Raw genomic sequence first — 16,822 nt, 5'->3', positions numbered from 1 at the left:
AGATATTAATCCCAAAAGATCTCTGGACCCCATAAACTACAGATCCAAAATACCTGGAATGGGGTATAATTAGAAATATTCCCCACAACAGTTTATACTATAGGGATAATTATCTGTAAAGACCATTTACCTGACCGAGCCGCTATTTAGTTCATGTCCTCGGGAGTCACCTTCCCCAGAATCACTAACTAGTCCATTAACTTCTTGGTTACCACTGACGATAAAGATAGATCTGAATTAGAACATATAATGCAGAAGCTTTACAGCTGCAGACAGACACTGAGCTCACCAGCCACAGATCTTAAAGGGGAAATCCACCTTGAAATCATTTTCTGACCAGTTACAGAAATGTCATGTTGTAGCTGGCGATCCATAAACGAGGACCCGCTCACGATACTTTATAGAACATCTGACCCCTTCCAGAAAGTCTGAAGTTTTCACACAAATCTCCGACCTTTGTAGGTGCCCTATAGAGCATGTAGGTCCCTTCTACTCAGGAATCAGTGGGGATCTGAGCTCCTTGACCCCACAGATTACATCATATGACAGGGACATTACTCATTGACCTCACGTGTGGTTGACAAGCAGTCCGATGTTCACCGCGCCTTCTGCACCCCCACAACTAATAATAATTCAACATCGTTTTTAGGGTTTGAGGGGGTGATTTTGGAAAATACTTGACCTACTATCCAAACTTGCAGAAGAGGAAAAGTATATTTATTTAAATAGATTTTTACCTTTGCTTCATAAATAATTTTTATCATTACCTTCCTCTATTTCCAACCTGTCCAAATTCTCGGCCGCTGGAAAAATTTTTGCTACTGTCGGCGTTTCCTATACTTCTGAATGAATGATCATCAATATCCGCACTGAAAAATATAGAGAATTGATATTGAAATATCAGATTTAGTACATTCACACAATATCTCAGACTGGATTTACCAGCTTTAGCAGCAGCTGCCTGACACTGGGTTGTCTGCTTTGGCATATGGAGGTATCACAGTTAAGACCCTTTTACACGGGCCAATGGTTGGAGAAACGAGTGTTTATATGAACGCCCGTTCCCGATCACTGACCTGTGTAAAACAGCGCAACATTCTGCCGATGACGCTCGTTCCTCTGCTGCTCGTATCGTTTATGCAGCACAAAATATTATGGTTATCGGCAGCAAACGCCCCTGCGTACACGGAGGCGCGCTGCTGACACGATAGAAATGTATGACGAGTGATTGGAGCAAACGAGCGCCGGTCAGTGACGTGTTTTGTTGATTGGCCGGTGTAAAGGGACCCCTAGCCGATGTCCAGCCTGACATGGCTGATAGCAGGGAACAAAAGATTGCATTCATTGTAGGTCTTTAATTATCCAGAATTGTTGATAAATCAAGTAACGGCAAATTAATTGGACTGAATAGTTTTTGTACCTGTCCGGCCTTTCAGATTTTTCATCTTCTTGACTCGCGTCTCCGTGGTCGATTACTCTGAATTCGTAGGATCTGCGGCCAACGCTGAAGGACACGAGGAAGTTCAAGAACTCAAAACCAGAGGAGATTCCGGTGCAGATATTTACAGGTCTTTATATTGTTCTGTGGGGTTATTATAACTACATGATAATGAATGACCCCCCCCACATGACTGACCCCGCCCCCCACGTGACTGACCCCCCCCACATGACTGACCCCGCCCCCCACGTGACTGACCCCCCCCACATGACTGACCCGGACCCTTTGGTTCTTGATTTTATTGACCTCCCCAGAGAACTGGTTCCTTTACCAGAGCCGGAGCTTCTGCCAAACATATAATATAAGTCATATATTGTATCCCCTATCATTATATCATGTTACATTATATTTCATTGTATTATATAATATACTGTCATGTAACAATGTAATGATATATAATATAATAAGTCATATATTGTATCCTCTGTTTGTAATGTTACATTCCAGTACTTTATTACATAGAGCTACATTCTATTTTATATTACAATATATTTTACTTATTACATTATATTTCATTGTATATTATAACATTACAGTAACTTATATTTGATAAAGCTGCTTTAGATTTTGTAACATTACATTACATCTTGTTACATTGTTTTATTATTGTATATTATAGAACATTACAGTACTTTATATGATATAAAACAACATTCTTTTTCCTAACATTACAGTTTATTATATGACATATTTTATAATGTTACAATGTGTTATATTCTATATTTACCGGACGGAGCTTCTTTTGTCCTGAATTCCCAGGGCTGGATCGGCGTCTGCTTTCTCATTAGCTTTGATGCTACGAGTATCGTGGTTCGTGCTATTAATTATATAATCGTGTTAGTCAACAAAACTTCTATTATAACTAAAGTATACAGCAGTGATCTCTAATCTGTGGCTCTCCAGCTGTTGGAAAACTACAACTCCCAGCATGGCCATTAGGATATGCTGGTGACGGTAGTTTCCCAACAGCGGAGTAGCCAAAGGTTGCAGACGACTGGTATACTGCCACTTCAGGAGCCCTAACCCGACATCAAAAAATGCTGCCGTTTCATAGTTACATCTGATCCCGGGAAAGCTGGGTGATAATCGTTATGGCTGATACAGCTCTTGCACATGTTATTAACAGGATTGATTGTCAGGAGTCTAGAAAAGCTGAGTGAAATGGCCACCATTATATCTCCCACAGAGGTTGTGGTCAACCAGACTTTTCAGACCCCTGAATGACAAATCTGTGCAGTTCTGCAGTAATAAAGCCTCTCAATTCTAAGAAAGCTGGGTGACCCCCTGACAGGGCAGACATAGCAGAGTCCACCCAGATTTCCACCTTCAGGCCCTGTTCACACTTTCCCTCAGGAATTTTGAGGCAGATTTTGACCTGCCTGCACGCTTTGCCATTTTTCGGGCCTCGACCATTGAGCGCCGTGGGAAAAAAACCCCACTAAAAACGCTTCTTCTGCTCTGCCTCCCATTGATGTCAACGGGGGAGACAGAGACTGAAACGCTCGAAGAAAGAGAATGGCGCTTCTTTTTCAACTCACGGGAAAAAACGCCTCCGCCTCCCATTGCAATCAATGAGAGGCGATTTCGGCCATTTTTTGCCGTGGTTTCCGATGCGGTTTCCGCGGCCGAGAACTCAGTGTGAACAGGGCCTCGGGGCCTAACGTGATTTGTTGCTTTGGGAATACGATTTTATAACTCTCAATAATCCTTGAAAATGTCAGGAACAATTATTTACCCGGACGCGCCCACAATTGGTCCAAATGCTGGGTTTTTCGGGGAGTCATTGGAAGTTTGGTCGTCTTGTAAATGAATACGTGGGACTTGCCGGTCTTCAGTGAAACTGTTCAACCCGAAGAAATGAAATAATAGATATTGGTAAGTGTCTGTGGGGATTTATTACAGGACACCGCTTGTCATGGCGATCTCCGAGGAGGCGGAGGACAACTGATCAGTGGGGGTCCCGGCGGTGGGACCCCCACTGACTTTACATTTATCACCTATTCAGTGATAAACGTTTCTAGCTGGAATAACCTTTAAGGCCGGGTTCCCGCGGGACGGACACGCTGTGAAAAACCACACAGTGTATCCGACCTGGAACCCGCAGGACTTTCCGTCCTAAAAATCGCACCACATTGGGGTGAGTTTTTCGGACAGAAATTCCGCTGCATGATTAAGCGCACATACTTACCCCCTCCCTCCTCTGACAGCCGCTCCGGCCTCCCTGGATGACATTTCAGGCCATGTGACGCTGCAGCCTGTGATTGGCTACAGCGGTCACATGGGATACGTCATCCCAGGAGCGAGGAGGGCGTTCTAGGAGAATAGGATTTTATTTTTTTTAAATTTTTTTGGGCGATGCGATTATGCCGCAAAAGTCCCAACACTTGGCTTTCTCTTGCGGGTTTTGCGTCCCCATTGAATTCAATGGGGAAAACCCGCAGCGGAAAATCAACGAAAACGCAGCGCAAATTGACATGCTGCGGAATTTAATTTTGCACAGCAGGTCAAGTTATTAACGTTTACGCTGCGTTTTATTTCCGCAGCGTGGGCATCAGATTTACTACATTTTAAACTTTGCTGCCGCTGTAAATGATGCAGAATTTCCGCACACAGTTCCGTTGCAGAGACTCCGCAGCGTTTATGCTACGTGGTAACCCGGCCTAAAGTTCAAAAAACTTCTCACATGTCAAAAGTTTTGATTGGTCGGGATCCGAGCACTGAGACCACCAATCACTAAAACAAAGTGAGAGAAGCGCTCGGGTGAACGCGGCGCCGCTTGCTTTCTGATCGTCCTTTCTCGGAGCGCGAGCAGTTGGTGGATGGACTTTCTATCGAGTTCCTTCACCGTTACATCGGCTTTCCAAGATAAACTGATCAGAGACGAAGCGGCTCAGCGCTGACGCGCCAAGAAATCCCGCGTCTGCAACGTCGTGCGCGGTCGTCATTTTTTTACTAAGACGATTCCTGATGAATTTGAGGCGTTACCGCAAATCGCGCGTATTTAGTCTTTCTCTGTAGTTAAGAAAGTAGTGACCGTCCTGGCAAAAACGGCGAATCAGCGATGGTCCGATTTTTGGTGACGTCGGGAAGATTCCCAGCAACTTTTTATTTTTTTACATCAAAACACCGAATTTGCATTCAAGTCGCAGTAATGGCGCAATTTGGTCACAGTGGGTCCCTATTTGCTTCATCTTTTGGATAAACGAATGAGCTGTATTTACGTCGCAAGCCGAAAACCGCGCAGGCGAGTGCGGAGATGACTTACACTGACCTTGTAGGGGCCGGGGTCTTGTCTCTCCGCAGGAGGTCGTCTGGGTCCAAATCTGAGATGAGGCTGAAAGAAAACAAGATCTATAAGGAATCTATTTACAGATCTGTTCCCTATATAATCATACATAACAATGCGGAACAGCAGGACTATAGCCAGGCTGCCGCTACTGTTCTCTGGAGTCAGCACAGGGCCTTACAGTGCTGTCTGACAGTCTGGTTGTTAAGCAGTGTATCCCTAGCAACCGCAGTATTCATATAGAGTTGTCAGGCAGCAGGTCTCTAGCAACCAGTCTGTATCTGACATTAGATTGTCAGCAAACGGCCAAGTTCTGCCATATGAATAATATACATTGAGTTGGTCCAAAAACGACCCCCCTCCCCCCCGAACGCGTCCCACAAATACTCAGCCGCTGATGTCAATACAATTAACAAGGACACGCAGAGGGGAGCTATAGGGTTAGGGAAGAGAGGGGAAACAATGGCCGCAGTCTTTTAATGCGGCGACCGGATACACGAGCATTCACCTCCATGTCTGATTTATGACGACGTCTGTTGGTTTGTTTTCAGAGCCGGGTCTTGATTTGTGGTGTTCTTCCTCCTTCACGCGCCTGTGAGATGTAAGAAGGACATTCCGGTTACGAACGGGACAACGTTTAGGCCAATGGTCCGCAACCTGGTGTTGTGGAAATACGTCTCTGTCAGGGCATGCTGGGAGTTGTAGTTTTAACACAGCTAGAAAGCCTCAGGTTGCAGAACGTTGGGCTAAACCATAAAGAACTAACCTAAGGTGCGGGATTATCCCGTTTCTAGTAGAGAAAGTCGCCCAACACGGCGCCATGTCAACCACATGGATCCGCGTCACATGAAGGAAGCCTCACCTGCTCATTTGCTCACAGAGCTGCTGTAAAGATTTCCAGGATTCCAACAGTTGCTTAAGTTCGGCGTGGAGGAGAGCGGCGCCCTCTGGTGAGGAGGTATCAATCGCCTTCTGTCCCTGAGCCTCCACCAGATGGCGCTGTATTTCTCTTTCTGACAATTCAGCCTTCAGCACCTGAGTATGGAAAGCAGAGAAGAAACCTAAAGCAAGGCCAGAAAGAATAACCAGAGCTCTGAAGAGAGGTATAACCAAGCAGCACGTATTATACTCCAGAGCTGCACTCACTAGTCTCTTCCAGCACCAGTAGAAGATAAATAATGAAATGTACACAGTGACTCCACCAGCAGAATAGTGAGTGCCGCTCTGGAGTATAATACAGGATATAACTCAGGATCAGTGCAGGATAAGTAATGTAATGTATGTACACAGTGACTCCACCAGCAGAATATTGAGTGCAGCTCTGGAGTATAATACAGGATGTAACTCAGGATCAGTACAGGATAAGTAATGTAATGTATGTACACAGTGACTCCACCAGCAGAATAGTGAGTGCAGCTCTGGAGTATAATACAGGATGTAACTCAGGATCAGTACAGGATTAGTAATGTAATGTATGTACACAGTGACTCAACCAGCAGAATAGTGAGTGCAGCTCTGGAGTATAATACAGAATGTAACTCAGGATCAGTACAGGATAAGTAATGTATGTACACAGTGACTCCACCAGCAGAATAGTGAGTGCAGCTCTGGAGTATAATACAGGCTGTAACTCAGGATCAGTACAGGATTAGTAATGTAATGTATGTACACAGTGACTCAACCAGCAGAATAGTGAGTGCAGCTCTGGAGTATAATACAGGATGTAACTCAGGATCAGTACAGGATAAGTAATGTATGTACACAGTGACTCCACCAGAAGAATAGTGAGCGCAGCTCTGAAGTATAATACAGGATGTAACTCAGGATCAGTACAGGATAAGTAATGTCATGTATGTACACAGTGACTCCACCAGCAGAATAGTGAGTGCAGCTCTGGAGTATAATACAGGATATAACTCAGGATCAGTACAGGATAAGTAATGTAATGTATGTACACAGTGACTCCACCAGCAGAATAGTGAGTGCAGCTCTGGGGTATAATACAGGATGTAACTCCGGATCAGTACAGGATAAGTAATGTAATGTATGTACACAGTGACTCCACCAGCAGAATAGTGAGTGCAGCTCTGGAGTATAATACAGGATATAACTCAGGATCAGTACAGGATAATTAATATAATGTATGTACACAGTGACTCCACCAGCAGAATAGTGAGTGCAGCTCTGGAGTATAATACAGCATATAATCAGGATCAGTACAGGATAAGTAATGTAATGTATGTACACAGTGACTCCACCAGCAGAATAGTGAGTGCAGCTCTGGAGTATAATACAGGATGTAACTCAGGATCAGTGCAGGATAAGTAATGTAATGTATGTACACAGTGACCCCACCAGCAGAATAGTGAGTGCAGCTCTGCAGTATAATACAGGATGTAACTCAGGATCAGTACAGGATAAGTAATGTAATGTATGTACACAGTGACTCCACCAGCAGAATAGTGAGTGCAGCTCTGCAGTATAATACAGGATATAACTCAGGATCAGTACAGGAGAAGTAATGTAATGTATGTACACAGTGACTCCACCAGCAGAATAGTGAGTGCAGCTCTGGAGTATAATACAGGATGTAACTCAGGATCAGTACAGGATAAGTAATGTATGTACACAGTGACTACACCAGCAGAATAGTGAGTGCAGCTCTGGAGTATAATACAGGATATAACTCAGGATCAGTACAGGATAAGTAATGTAATGTATGTACACAGTGACTCCACCAGCAGAATAGTGAGTGCAGCTCTGGAGTATAATACAGGATGTAACTCAGGATCAGTACAGGATAAGTAATGTAATGTATGTACACAGTGACTGCACCAGCAGAATAGTGAGTGCAGCTCTGGAGTATAATACAGGATGTAACTCAGGATCAGTACAGGATAAGTAACGTAATGTATGTACACAGTGACTTGATTGTTTACGTGGATTAATTCTATATGTGAACTTTAACCCCTTCCCAACATTTTACGTATCCATACGTCATAGCCGGGTAGGGGAAGTATGGAACGGGCTCACGGAGTGAACCTGCTCCATACGATGACGTTACAGCCGACACTTCACAGTAATGAACGGGTTCGCACTCGAGTGCGATCCCGCTCGTTTAACCCGTTAAATGCTACGTTCAATAGCGACCGCGGCATTTAAATCGTTAGAAAGAGGGGAACGACCCCCTCTAGCAGCTCATCGCGCCCCCCGCAATGCAATCGCGGGGTGGGGAGGGTTGCTATGGCTGCCTGGGGGTCGAATGAAGGGTCCCCCATCTTTGTGCTCCTATTAAGCGCTGCCTCCGGCCTGTCAGAAAGACGATACACTGCAATACATTGGTACTGCAGTATATCGTGCAAGCGAACCAACGTTGGATCGCCGGTTGAAGTCCCCGAGGAGGACTAAAGAAAAAAAAAGTTAAAATGAGTAAAATAACGTGTTTTTTTTAATGTAAAAAAACAAAAAAATTAAAAAGTTATAAAAAGCCCCCTTTTCCCATTTCCCCCTAGATCATAGTAAAAAAAAAAAATAACCATAATTGGTATCGCCGCGTCCGTAAAAGTCTGAACTATCACAATATATAATTATTTAACCCGCACGGTGAACGTGGCAAAAAAACAAAAAATATAAACGCCAGAATCTCTATTTTTTGGTCACCTCATCTCCCACAAAAAATGGAATAAAAAGTTATCAAAATGTCGCATGTACCCCAAAATGGTATCATTAAAAACGACAGCTTATCCCGCAGCAAATAAGCCCTCATACCACTTAAATCAACGGAAAAATAAAAAACGTAAGGCTCTCGGAATTTGGAGACACAAAATAAATTTTCTTTTTTACATTTAGGTTTTTACTTGTAAAAGTAGTAAAATATAGAAAAACGATATATATTTGGTATCGCTGTAATCGTATTGACCCGCAGAATAAAGTGAACATGTTGTTTTAATTGCACAGTGAATTCCGTAAAAACTAAGCGCAAAAAACCATGGAGGAATCGCTGTTTTTTTTTCATTTTCTACCCCACAAATAATTAATAATACAACTCGTCAAGCCCTCATACGACTATATCGACAGAGAAAATAAAGACGTTATGGCTTCTGGAATGTGGGGAGGAAAAAACGAAAATTAAAATCTGAACGTTCTTTACGACGGGAAGGGGTTAAAATGATGACTGGACATGGGATTTCCTATAAGATCACACATCGCACTCTGTTTTCCTTTAGTGCGGAGAATAAAGTTTCGTTCGCTCATTGATTCATAGACCTAATATAATAAGTGACCCCCCCCCCCTGCCAACCACCTGAGATTTAAATTCTACCCCACATAATATCGGTATGACCTGTACCTCCATATCCTTCTCGCCCCAATTCTTGCCACCATTTTGGTAGGATTCCAGCGCTTGGCACGTGACCAGGATCCACTGCTGGAGATCCCGGAGATTATGACTGAACAGCCGGTGCTCGTTAATATTCTCTTTGCTTTTTCGTATCTTGTTCTAGAGGAAGGAGAGTCGCAACATTGACATTATTTATACAGACACATGAATGTAGGAGATTCCTTGTTTTTTCATCTCTCCGTGACGGCAGACGATGGGATCAGTGGGGAGATCACCTCTAGAGACCTCTGTAACGTTAGGTAATCCGAGTTCAGCTGCTCGGCTCTGTGTGCATGGGTCGAGTAGGATTTGGTCATGGAAATTAGCTCTTGAATGGGAGAATCGAGGCTCATTAATTCTTCCAGCAGTATCTGCAAAACACAGGCACACAAAAATTATATTATTTTATATGATTTTTGCTGGTTAAATAAAAAAATTAATTAAATTTCTATGTCATTGCAATATATGGACCTCACAGCAGGTGGCGCTGTTGCATGGGGATCTATGGAAAAAGGTTCACCATAAACCTTCTTCTTGAAGCAAAAAGAGACTGACCTGCAGTCTTTGAACTTGTGCCTCCTTCCCTATAATATCCGTCTGCAGCTCATTCTCTTTCATGCTTTTCACTCGGATGGCAGAAATCCTACGTTGCAGAGTCTTGAAAGCAGAATCAAACTCTTTTCTCTGCTCAGCCAAACTCTGAATGGAAAGAAGAATCACAATAACTGATAAATAAGGAAGATATAACATTCAATACAGAAAAAGAACATAATATTACGCTTTACTAACTGATGAACACAAACATTTGATATAAATTGTATCTAGTTTGCGAGTTTCTGTAGTCTAGGTCATTCTCCCTTGTGGCCACCAGGTGTCACTGTTGCACTGTCCAGCCACGAGACCGCACAGACCCCGCACAGGAGGACGTCCTGGAGTTTGTTACCTGTAAAGTATTCTTCCTCTGGAGGAGATCTTGGTGGAGGGCGTCTCTCTCATTTTCTGCAACACAAATATCTTGCAGGAGCGTCTTGGTTTTCTCCTCACCGAGGACAAGGTGTATTCGCTCCTCCTTCACCTCTAGGGCCGCCAGCTTGTCTTTAATTGTGCAGCTTGCGACAAGTAGCTTCTATACGAGGACAATATGGGAGCAGGTTATAGTCACACTCAAGCAGAAGATCTACAGAAATGGTCTCTAAGCTGTGACTCTAAGGTCGAGTTCACACGTAGCGTAAATACTGCGGATTTTCCGCGGCAGCATAATACAGTAGCAGCAGCGTGGGTGAGATTGAACAAACCTTCACACGCTGCGCAAATGATGAACGGAAAAAACGCTCAGAAATTGACCTGCGGTGCGATTCTTAATCTGCAACATATGAATTGTATTTGCGGAATCGCTGCTTTTTTGGTGCAGGTTTTTCCCCATTGAATTCAACGGGAGGATAAACTCGCAACTAACAGCAGATGTGGCGAGGTTTACGTCGGAAAAGCTGCGATTCCACCACAAAATCGAAACTCAACATTTTTATTTTTTTGAAGTTACCCAGAATTCTGTGCTTCTTCGTCCAGGTCTGCCTCCTGGGATGACGTTTCCCATCATGTGACCGCTGCCGCCTGTGATTGGCTTCAGAGATCACATGGGATGAAGCATCACCCCAGAGCGGCCGGCCTGCAGAGCGATGCGTCGCCATGGCTACGGGTAAGTATGAAACTTTTTCTTTTATTTTTTATTACTTGCCGTTTTCCGCAGCGGACATTCAGGCCGAAAAACTGCACCACAATTTGGTGCGGTTTATCGGCCGGAATTTCTAGTGGTGACCCGGGCAGATACACGGTGTACTTTTACGCAGCGTACCCGCCCTGTGTGAACATAGCCTAAAGCTGGTGGAAAACTACAAGTCCCAGCGGCAGCCACTGGGTTTGTCAGCAGCTTCAGAGCCGCACGCGGGAGAACACCGATCTTCACCTATATGTAGTCGTCATGAAAAGTAATGGATATGTGTATTATGGAGCCTGCACGTGGGGCCCTAAAGAGTGATGGGGGCCCAGCTCAGACTAGGCCCCTTTGCCCTCTTTCATGGACAGTGCGAATCGGTGCAGGGCATCACCTCTCCAGCTTGGGGGTCACGGCGCCCATCTCTTCTACAAGGGATGTGGGGTTGGGATGCTCGGCCCTCTTGCCCCAGAGAAGGGGAGATTACATAATGTATTACAGTAGTCCAACCCTCTCTACCGATACCTGCCTTACAGGCCTCAGTTGTCAAAGCCCCTCCCCTCTGAACTTTACCACACAAAAAATAATGTAGGGGGATGGGTATAAACGACATCTCTCTCCTTATGCCAAGACCCTCTTTATGACAGAACACGTGAAGTCTACGGATTATATAGACATGATTTACATTGTTAAAAAACCGTATAAAGACGAACAAAACCGCCAAATGTCCGAGTACAACCAAGTGAGGAAGAACAAAATAATGTCACCTCAATATTATCCAGGGCATCGCGATTCATGGCGACATCATTCACAGGGACCACAGTGGCATCCAGGACGTTCTCAGCGTCTGATTTCCAGTAGAGAAATATCCGAAGAGGGTTCCGGAACAACTGTCTCAGTTCAGACTCCGTGTCAGTGCTCAACTTAAAGGCTTTACTTTTTGCCCTATAGAAAATATTCAACAAAAAACACAAGAAAATGAAAAAAAAAATTATAATTAACAAGTGTCACCGAGACGTACACAACCAACACAATAGGGGGCAGGATTATAGTAGTTATATTCTTGTATATAGGGGGCAGTATTATAGTAGTTATATTCTTGTATATAGGAGCAGTATTATAGTAGTTATATTCTTGTATATAGGGGCAGTATTATAGTAGTTATATTCTTGTATATAGGGAGCAGTATTATAGTAGTTATATTCTTGTATATAGGAGCAGTATTATAGTAGTTATATTCTTGTATATAGGAGCAGTATTACAGTAGTTATATTCTTGTATATGGGGGCAGTATTATAGTAGTTATATTCTTGTATATAGGAGCAGTATTACAGTAGTTATATTCTTGTATATGGGGGCAGTATTATAGTAGTTATATTCTTGTAGATAGGGGGCAGTATTATAGTAGTTATATTCTTGTATATAGGGGGCAGTATTATAGTAGTTATATTCTTGTATATCGGAGCAGTATTTATAGTAGTTATATTCTTGTATATAGGGGGCAGTATTATAGTAGTTATATTCTTGTATATAGGGAGCAGTATTATAGTAGTTATATTCTTGTATATAGGGGGCAGTATTATAGTAGTTATATTCTTGTATATGGGGGCAGTATTATAGTAGTTATATTCTTGTATATAGGAGCAGTATTACAGTAGTTATATTCTTGTATATGGGGGCAGTATTATAGTAGTTATATTCTTGTAGATAGGGGCAGTATTATAGTAGTTATATTCTTGTATATAGGAGCAGTATTATAGTAGTTATATTCTTGTATATAGGAGCAGTATTACAGTAGTTATATTCTTGTATATGGGGGCAGTATTATAGTAGTTATATTCTTGTAGATAGGGGGCAGTATTATAGTAGTTATATTCTTGTATATAGGGGGCAGTATTATAGTAGTTATATTCTTGTATATCGGAGCAGTATTATAGTAGTTATATTCTTGTATATAGGGGGCAGTATTATAGTAGTTATATTATTGTATATAGGAGCAGTATTATAGTAGTTTATTTCTTGTATATAGGGGGCAGTATTATAGTAGTTATATTCTTGTATATAGGGGCAGTATTATAGTAGTTATATTCTTGTATATAGGGGCAGTATTATAGTAGTTATATTCTTGTATATAGGGGCAGTATTATAGTAGTTATATTCTTGTATATAGGGGCAGTATTATAGTAGTTATATTCTTGTATATAGGGAGCTGTATTATAGTAGTTATATTCTTGTATATAGGGCCAGTATTATAGTAGTTATATTCTTGTATATAGGGAGCTGTATTATAGTAGTTATATTCTTGTATATAGGAGCAGTATTATAGTAGTTATAGTCTTGTATATAGGGGGCAGTATTATAGTAGTTATATTCTTGTATATAGGGGCAGTATTATAGTCGTTATATTCTTGTATATAGGAGCAGTATTATAGTAGTTATATTCTTGTATATAGGGGGCAGTATTATAGTAGTTATATTCTTGTATATAGGGGGCAGTATTATAGTAGTTATATTCTTGTATATAGGGGCAGTATTATAGTAGTTATATTCTTGTATATAGGAGCAATATTATAGTAGTTATATTCTTGTATATAGGGGGCAGTATTATAGTAGTTATATTCTTGTATACAGGAGCAGTATTATAGTAGTTATATTCTTGTATATATGGGCAGTATTATAGTCGTTATATTCTTGTATATAGGGAGCAGTATTATAGTAGTTATATTCTTGTATATAGGGGGCAGTATTATAGTCGTTATATTCTTGTATATAGGGAGCAGTATTATAGTAGTTATATTCTTGTATATAGGGGGCAGTATTATAGTAGTTATATTATTGTATATGGGAGCTGTATTATAGTAGTTATATACTTGTATATAGGGGGTAGTATTATAGTAGTTATATTCTTGTATATAGGGGCAGTATTATAGTAGTTATATTCTTGTATATAGGGGCAGTATTATAGTAGTTATATTCTCGTATATAGGAGCAGTATTATAGTAGTTATATTCTTGTATATAGGGGGCAGTATTATAGTAGCTATATTCATGTACATGGGGGGCAGTATTATAGTAGTTATATTCTTGTACATAGGGGGCAGTATTATAGTAGTTATATTCTTGTATATAGGGGGCAGTATTATAGTAGTTATATTCTTGTACATAGGGGGCAGTATTATAGTAGTTATATTCTTGTATATAGTGGCAGTATTATAGTAGTTATATTCTTGTATATAGTGGCAGTATTATAGTAGTTATATTCTTGTATATAGGGGGCAGTATTATAGTAGTTATATTCTTGTATATAGGGGGCAGTATTGTAGTAGTTATAGTAGTTATATTCTTGTATACAGAGGGCAGTATTATAGTAGTTATATTCTTGTATATAGGAGCAGTATTATAGTAGATATATTCCTGTATATAGGTGGCAGTATTATAGTAGTTATATTCTTGTATATAGTGAGCAGTATTATAGTAGATATATTCCTGTATATAGGGGGCAGTATTATAGTAGGTATATTCTTGTATATAGGGGCAGTATTATAGTAGGTATATTCTTGTATATAGGGGGCAGTATTATAGTAGTTATATTCTTGTATATAGGGAGCAGTATTATAGTAGTTATAGTCTTGTATATAGGGGGCAGTATTATAGTAGGTATATTCTTGTATATAGGGGCAGTATTATAGTAGATATATTCCTGTATATAGGGGGCAGTATTATAGTAGTTATATTCCTGTATATAGAGGTCAGTATTATAGTAGTTATATTCTTGTATATAGGGGACAGTATTATAGTAGTTATATTCTTGTATATAGGAGCAGTATTATAGTAGTTATATTCTTATATATAGGGGCAGTATTATAGTAGTTATATTCTTGTATATAGGGGCAGTATTATAGTAGTTATATTTTTGTATATAGGGGGCAGTATTATAGTAGTTATATTCTTGTATATAGGGAGCAGTATTATAGTAGTTATAGTCTTGTATATAGGGGGCAGTATTATAGTAGTTATATTCTTGTATATAGGGGCAGTATTATAGTAGTTATATTCCTGTATATAGAGGTCAGTATTATAGTAGTTATATTCTTGTATATAGGGGACAGTATTATAGTAGTTATATTCTTGTATATAGGAGCAGTATTATAGTAGTTATATTCTTATATATAGGGGCAGTATTATAGTAGTTATATTCTTGTATATAGGGGCAGTATTATAGTAGTTATATTACTGTATATAGAGGTCAGTATTATAGTAGTTATATTCTTGTATATAGGGGACAGTATTATAGTAGTTATATTCTTGTGTATAGGGGCAGTATTATAGTAGTTATATTCTTGTATATAGGAGCAGTATTATAGTAGTTATATTCTTATATATAGGGGCAGTATTATAGTAGTTATATTCTTGTATATAGGGGCAGTATTATAGTAGTTATATTCTTATATATAGGGGCAGTATTATGGTAGTTATATTCTTGTATATAGGGGCAGTATTATAGTAGTTATATTCTTATATATAGGGGGCAGTATTATAGTAGTTATATTCTTGTATATAGGGGCAGTATTATAGTAGTTATATTCTTGTATATAGGAGCAGTATTATAGTAGTTATATTCTTGTATATAGGAGCAGTATTATAGTAGTTATATTCTTGTATATAGGAGCAGTATTATAGTAGTTATATTCTTGTATATAGGAGCAGTATTATAGTAGTTATATTCTTGTATATAGGGGCAGTATTATAGTAGTTATATTCTTGTATATAGGGACAGTATTATAGTAGTTATATTCTTGTATATAGGGGCAGTATTATAGTAGTTATATTCTTGTATATAGGAGCAGTATTATAGTAGTTATATTCTTGTATATAGGGACAGTATTATAGTAGTTATATTCTTGTATATAGGGAGCAGTATTATAGTAGTTATAGTCTTGTATATAGGGGGCAGTATTATAGTAGTTATATTCTTGTATATAGGGGCAGTATTATAGTAGTTATATTCCTGTATATAGAGGTCAGTATTATAGTAGTTATATTCTTGTATATAGGGGACAGTATTATAGTAGTTATATTCTTGTATATAGGAGCAGTATTATAGTAGTTATATTCTTGTATATAGGGGGCAGTATTATAGTAGTTATATTCTTGTATATAGGGGAAGTATTATAGTAGTTATATTCTTGTATATAGGGGGCAGTATTATAGTAGTTATATTCTTGTATATAGGGGGCAGTATTATAGTAGTTATATTCTTGTGTATAGGGGCAGTATTATAGTAGTTATATTCTTGTATATAGGAGCAGTATTATAGTAGTTATATTCTTATATATAGGGGCAGTATTATAGTAGTTATATTCTTGTATATAGGGGCAGTATTATAGTAGTTATATTCTTATATATAGGGGCAGTATTATGGTAGTTATATTCTTGTATATAGGGGCAGTATTATAGTAGTTATATTCTTATATATAGGGGGCAGTATTATAGTAGTTATATTCTTGTATATAGGGGCAGTATTATAGTAGTTATATTCTTGTATATAGGAGCAGTATTATAGTAGTTATATTCTTGTATATAGGAGCAGTATTATAGTAGTTATATTCTTGTATATAGGAGCAGTATTATAGTAGTTATATTCTTGTATATAGGAGCAGTATTATAGTAGTTATATTCTTGTATATAGGGGCAGTATTATAGTAGTTATATTCTTGTATATAGGGACAGTATTATAGTAGTTATATTCTTGTATATAGGGGCAGTATTATAGTAGTTATATTCTTGTATATAGGAGCAGTATTATAGTAGTTATATTCTTGTATATAGGGGGCAGTGTTATAGTTGTTATATTCTTGTATATAGGAGACAGTATTATAGTAGTTATATTCTTGTATATAGGAGCAGTATTATAGTAGTTATATTCTTGTATATAGGTGGCAGTATTATA

At 39.6% G+C, this 16,822-nt stretch overlaps 1 protein-coding gene across 3 annotated transcripts in view; it reads right to left on the bottom strand.

Moving 5' to 3' along the window:
* SYNE3 (spectrin repeat containing nuclear envelope family member 3) overlaps positions 1-16,822 on the bottom strand; it is an 80,059-nt gene that overhangs the window by 26,283 nt on the left and 36,954 nt on the right. For 2 of the 3 annotated variants that reach the window (XM_075844293.1, XM_075844295.1), the window contains exons 8-20: positions 11,641-11,818; positions 10,106-10,288; positions 9,718-9,861; positions 9,399-9,533; positions 9,133-9,282; positions 5,647-5,819; positions 5,293-5,376; positions 4,764-4,832; positions 3,234-3,338; positions 2,226-2,315; positions 1,421-1,504; positions 768-869; positions 131-214 (exon numbers count right to left, since the gene is read on the bottom strand). In XM_075844293.1, the coding sequence (XP_075700408.1) occupies positions 131-214; positions 768-869; positions 1,421-1,504; positions 2,226-2,315; positions 3,234-3,338; positions 4,764-4,832; positions 5,293-5,376; positions 5,647-5,819; positions 9,133-9,282; positions 9,399-9,533; positions 9,718-9,861; positions 10,106-10,288; positions 11,641-11,818 (1,581 nt within the window). The remainder of the gene's footprint in view (positions 1-130; positions 215-767; positions 870-1,420; positions 1,505-2,225; positions 2,316-3,233; positions 3,339-4,763; positions 4,833-5,292; positions 5,377-5,646; positions 5,820-9,132; positions 9,283-9,398; positions 9,534-9,717; positions 9,862-10,105; positions 10,289-11,640; positions 11,819-16,822) is intronic. The other variant, XM_075844294.1, reaches the window with a different exon arrangement.

The sequence above is a fragment of the Rhinoderma darwinii genome, chromosome 12, assembly GCF_050947455.1.
Source record: "Rhinoderma darwinii isolate aRhiDar2 chromosome 12, aRhiDar2.hap1, whole genome shotgun sequence".
Lineage (NCBI taxonomy): Eukaryota > Metazoa > Chordata > Amphibia > Anura > Rhinodermatidae > Rhinoderma > Rhinoderma darwinii.
Note: the sequence above shows the minus strand (reverse complement) of the source record. Positions and strands in the feature narration are given on the sequence as shown.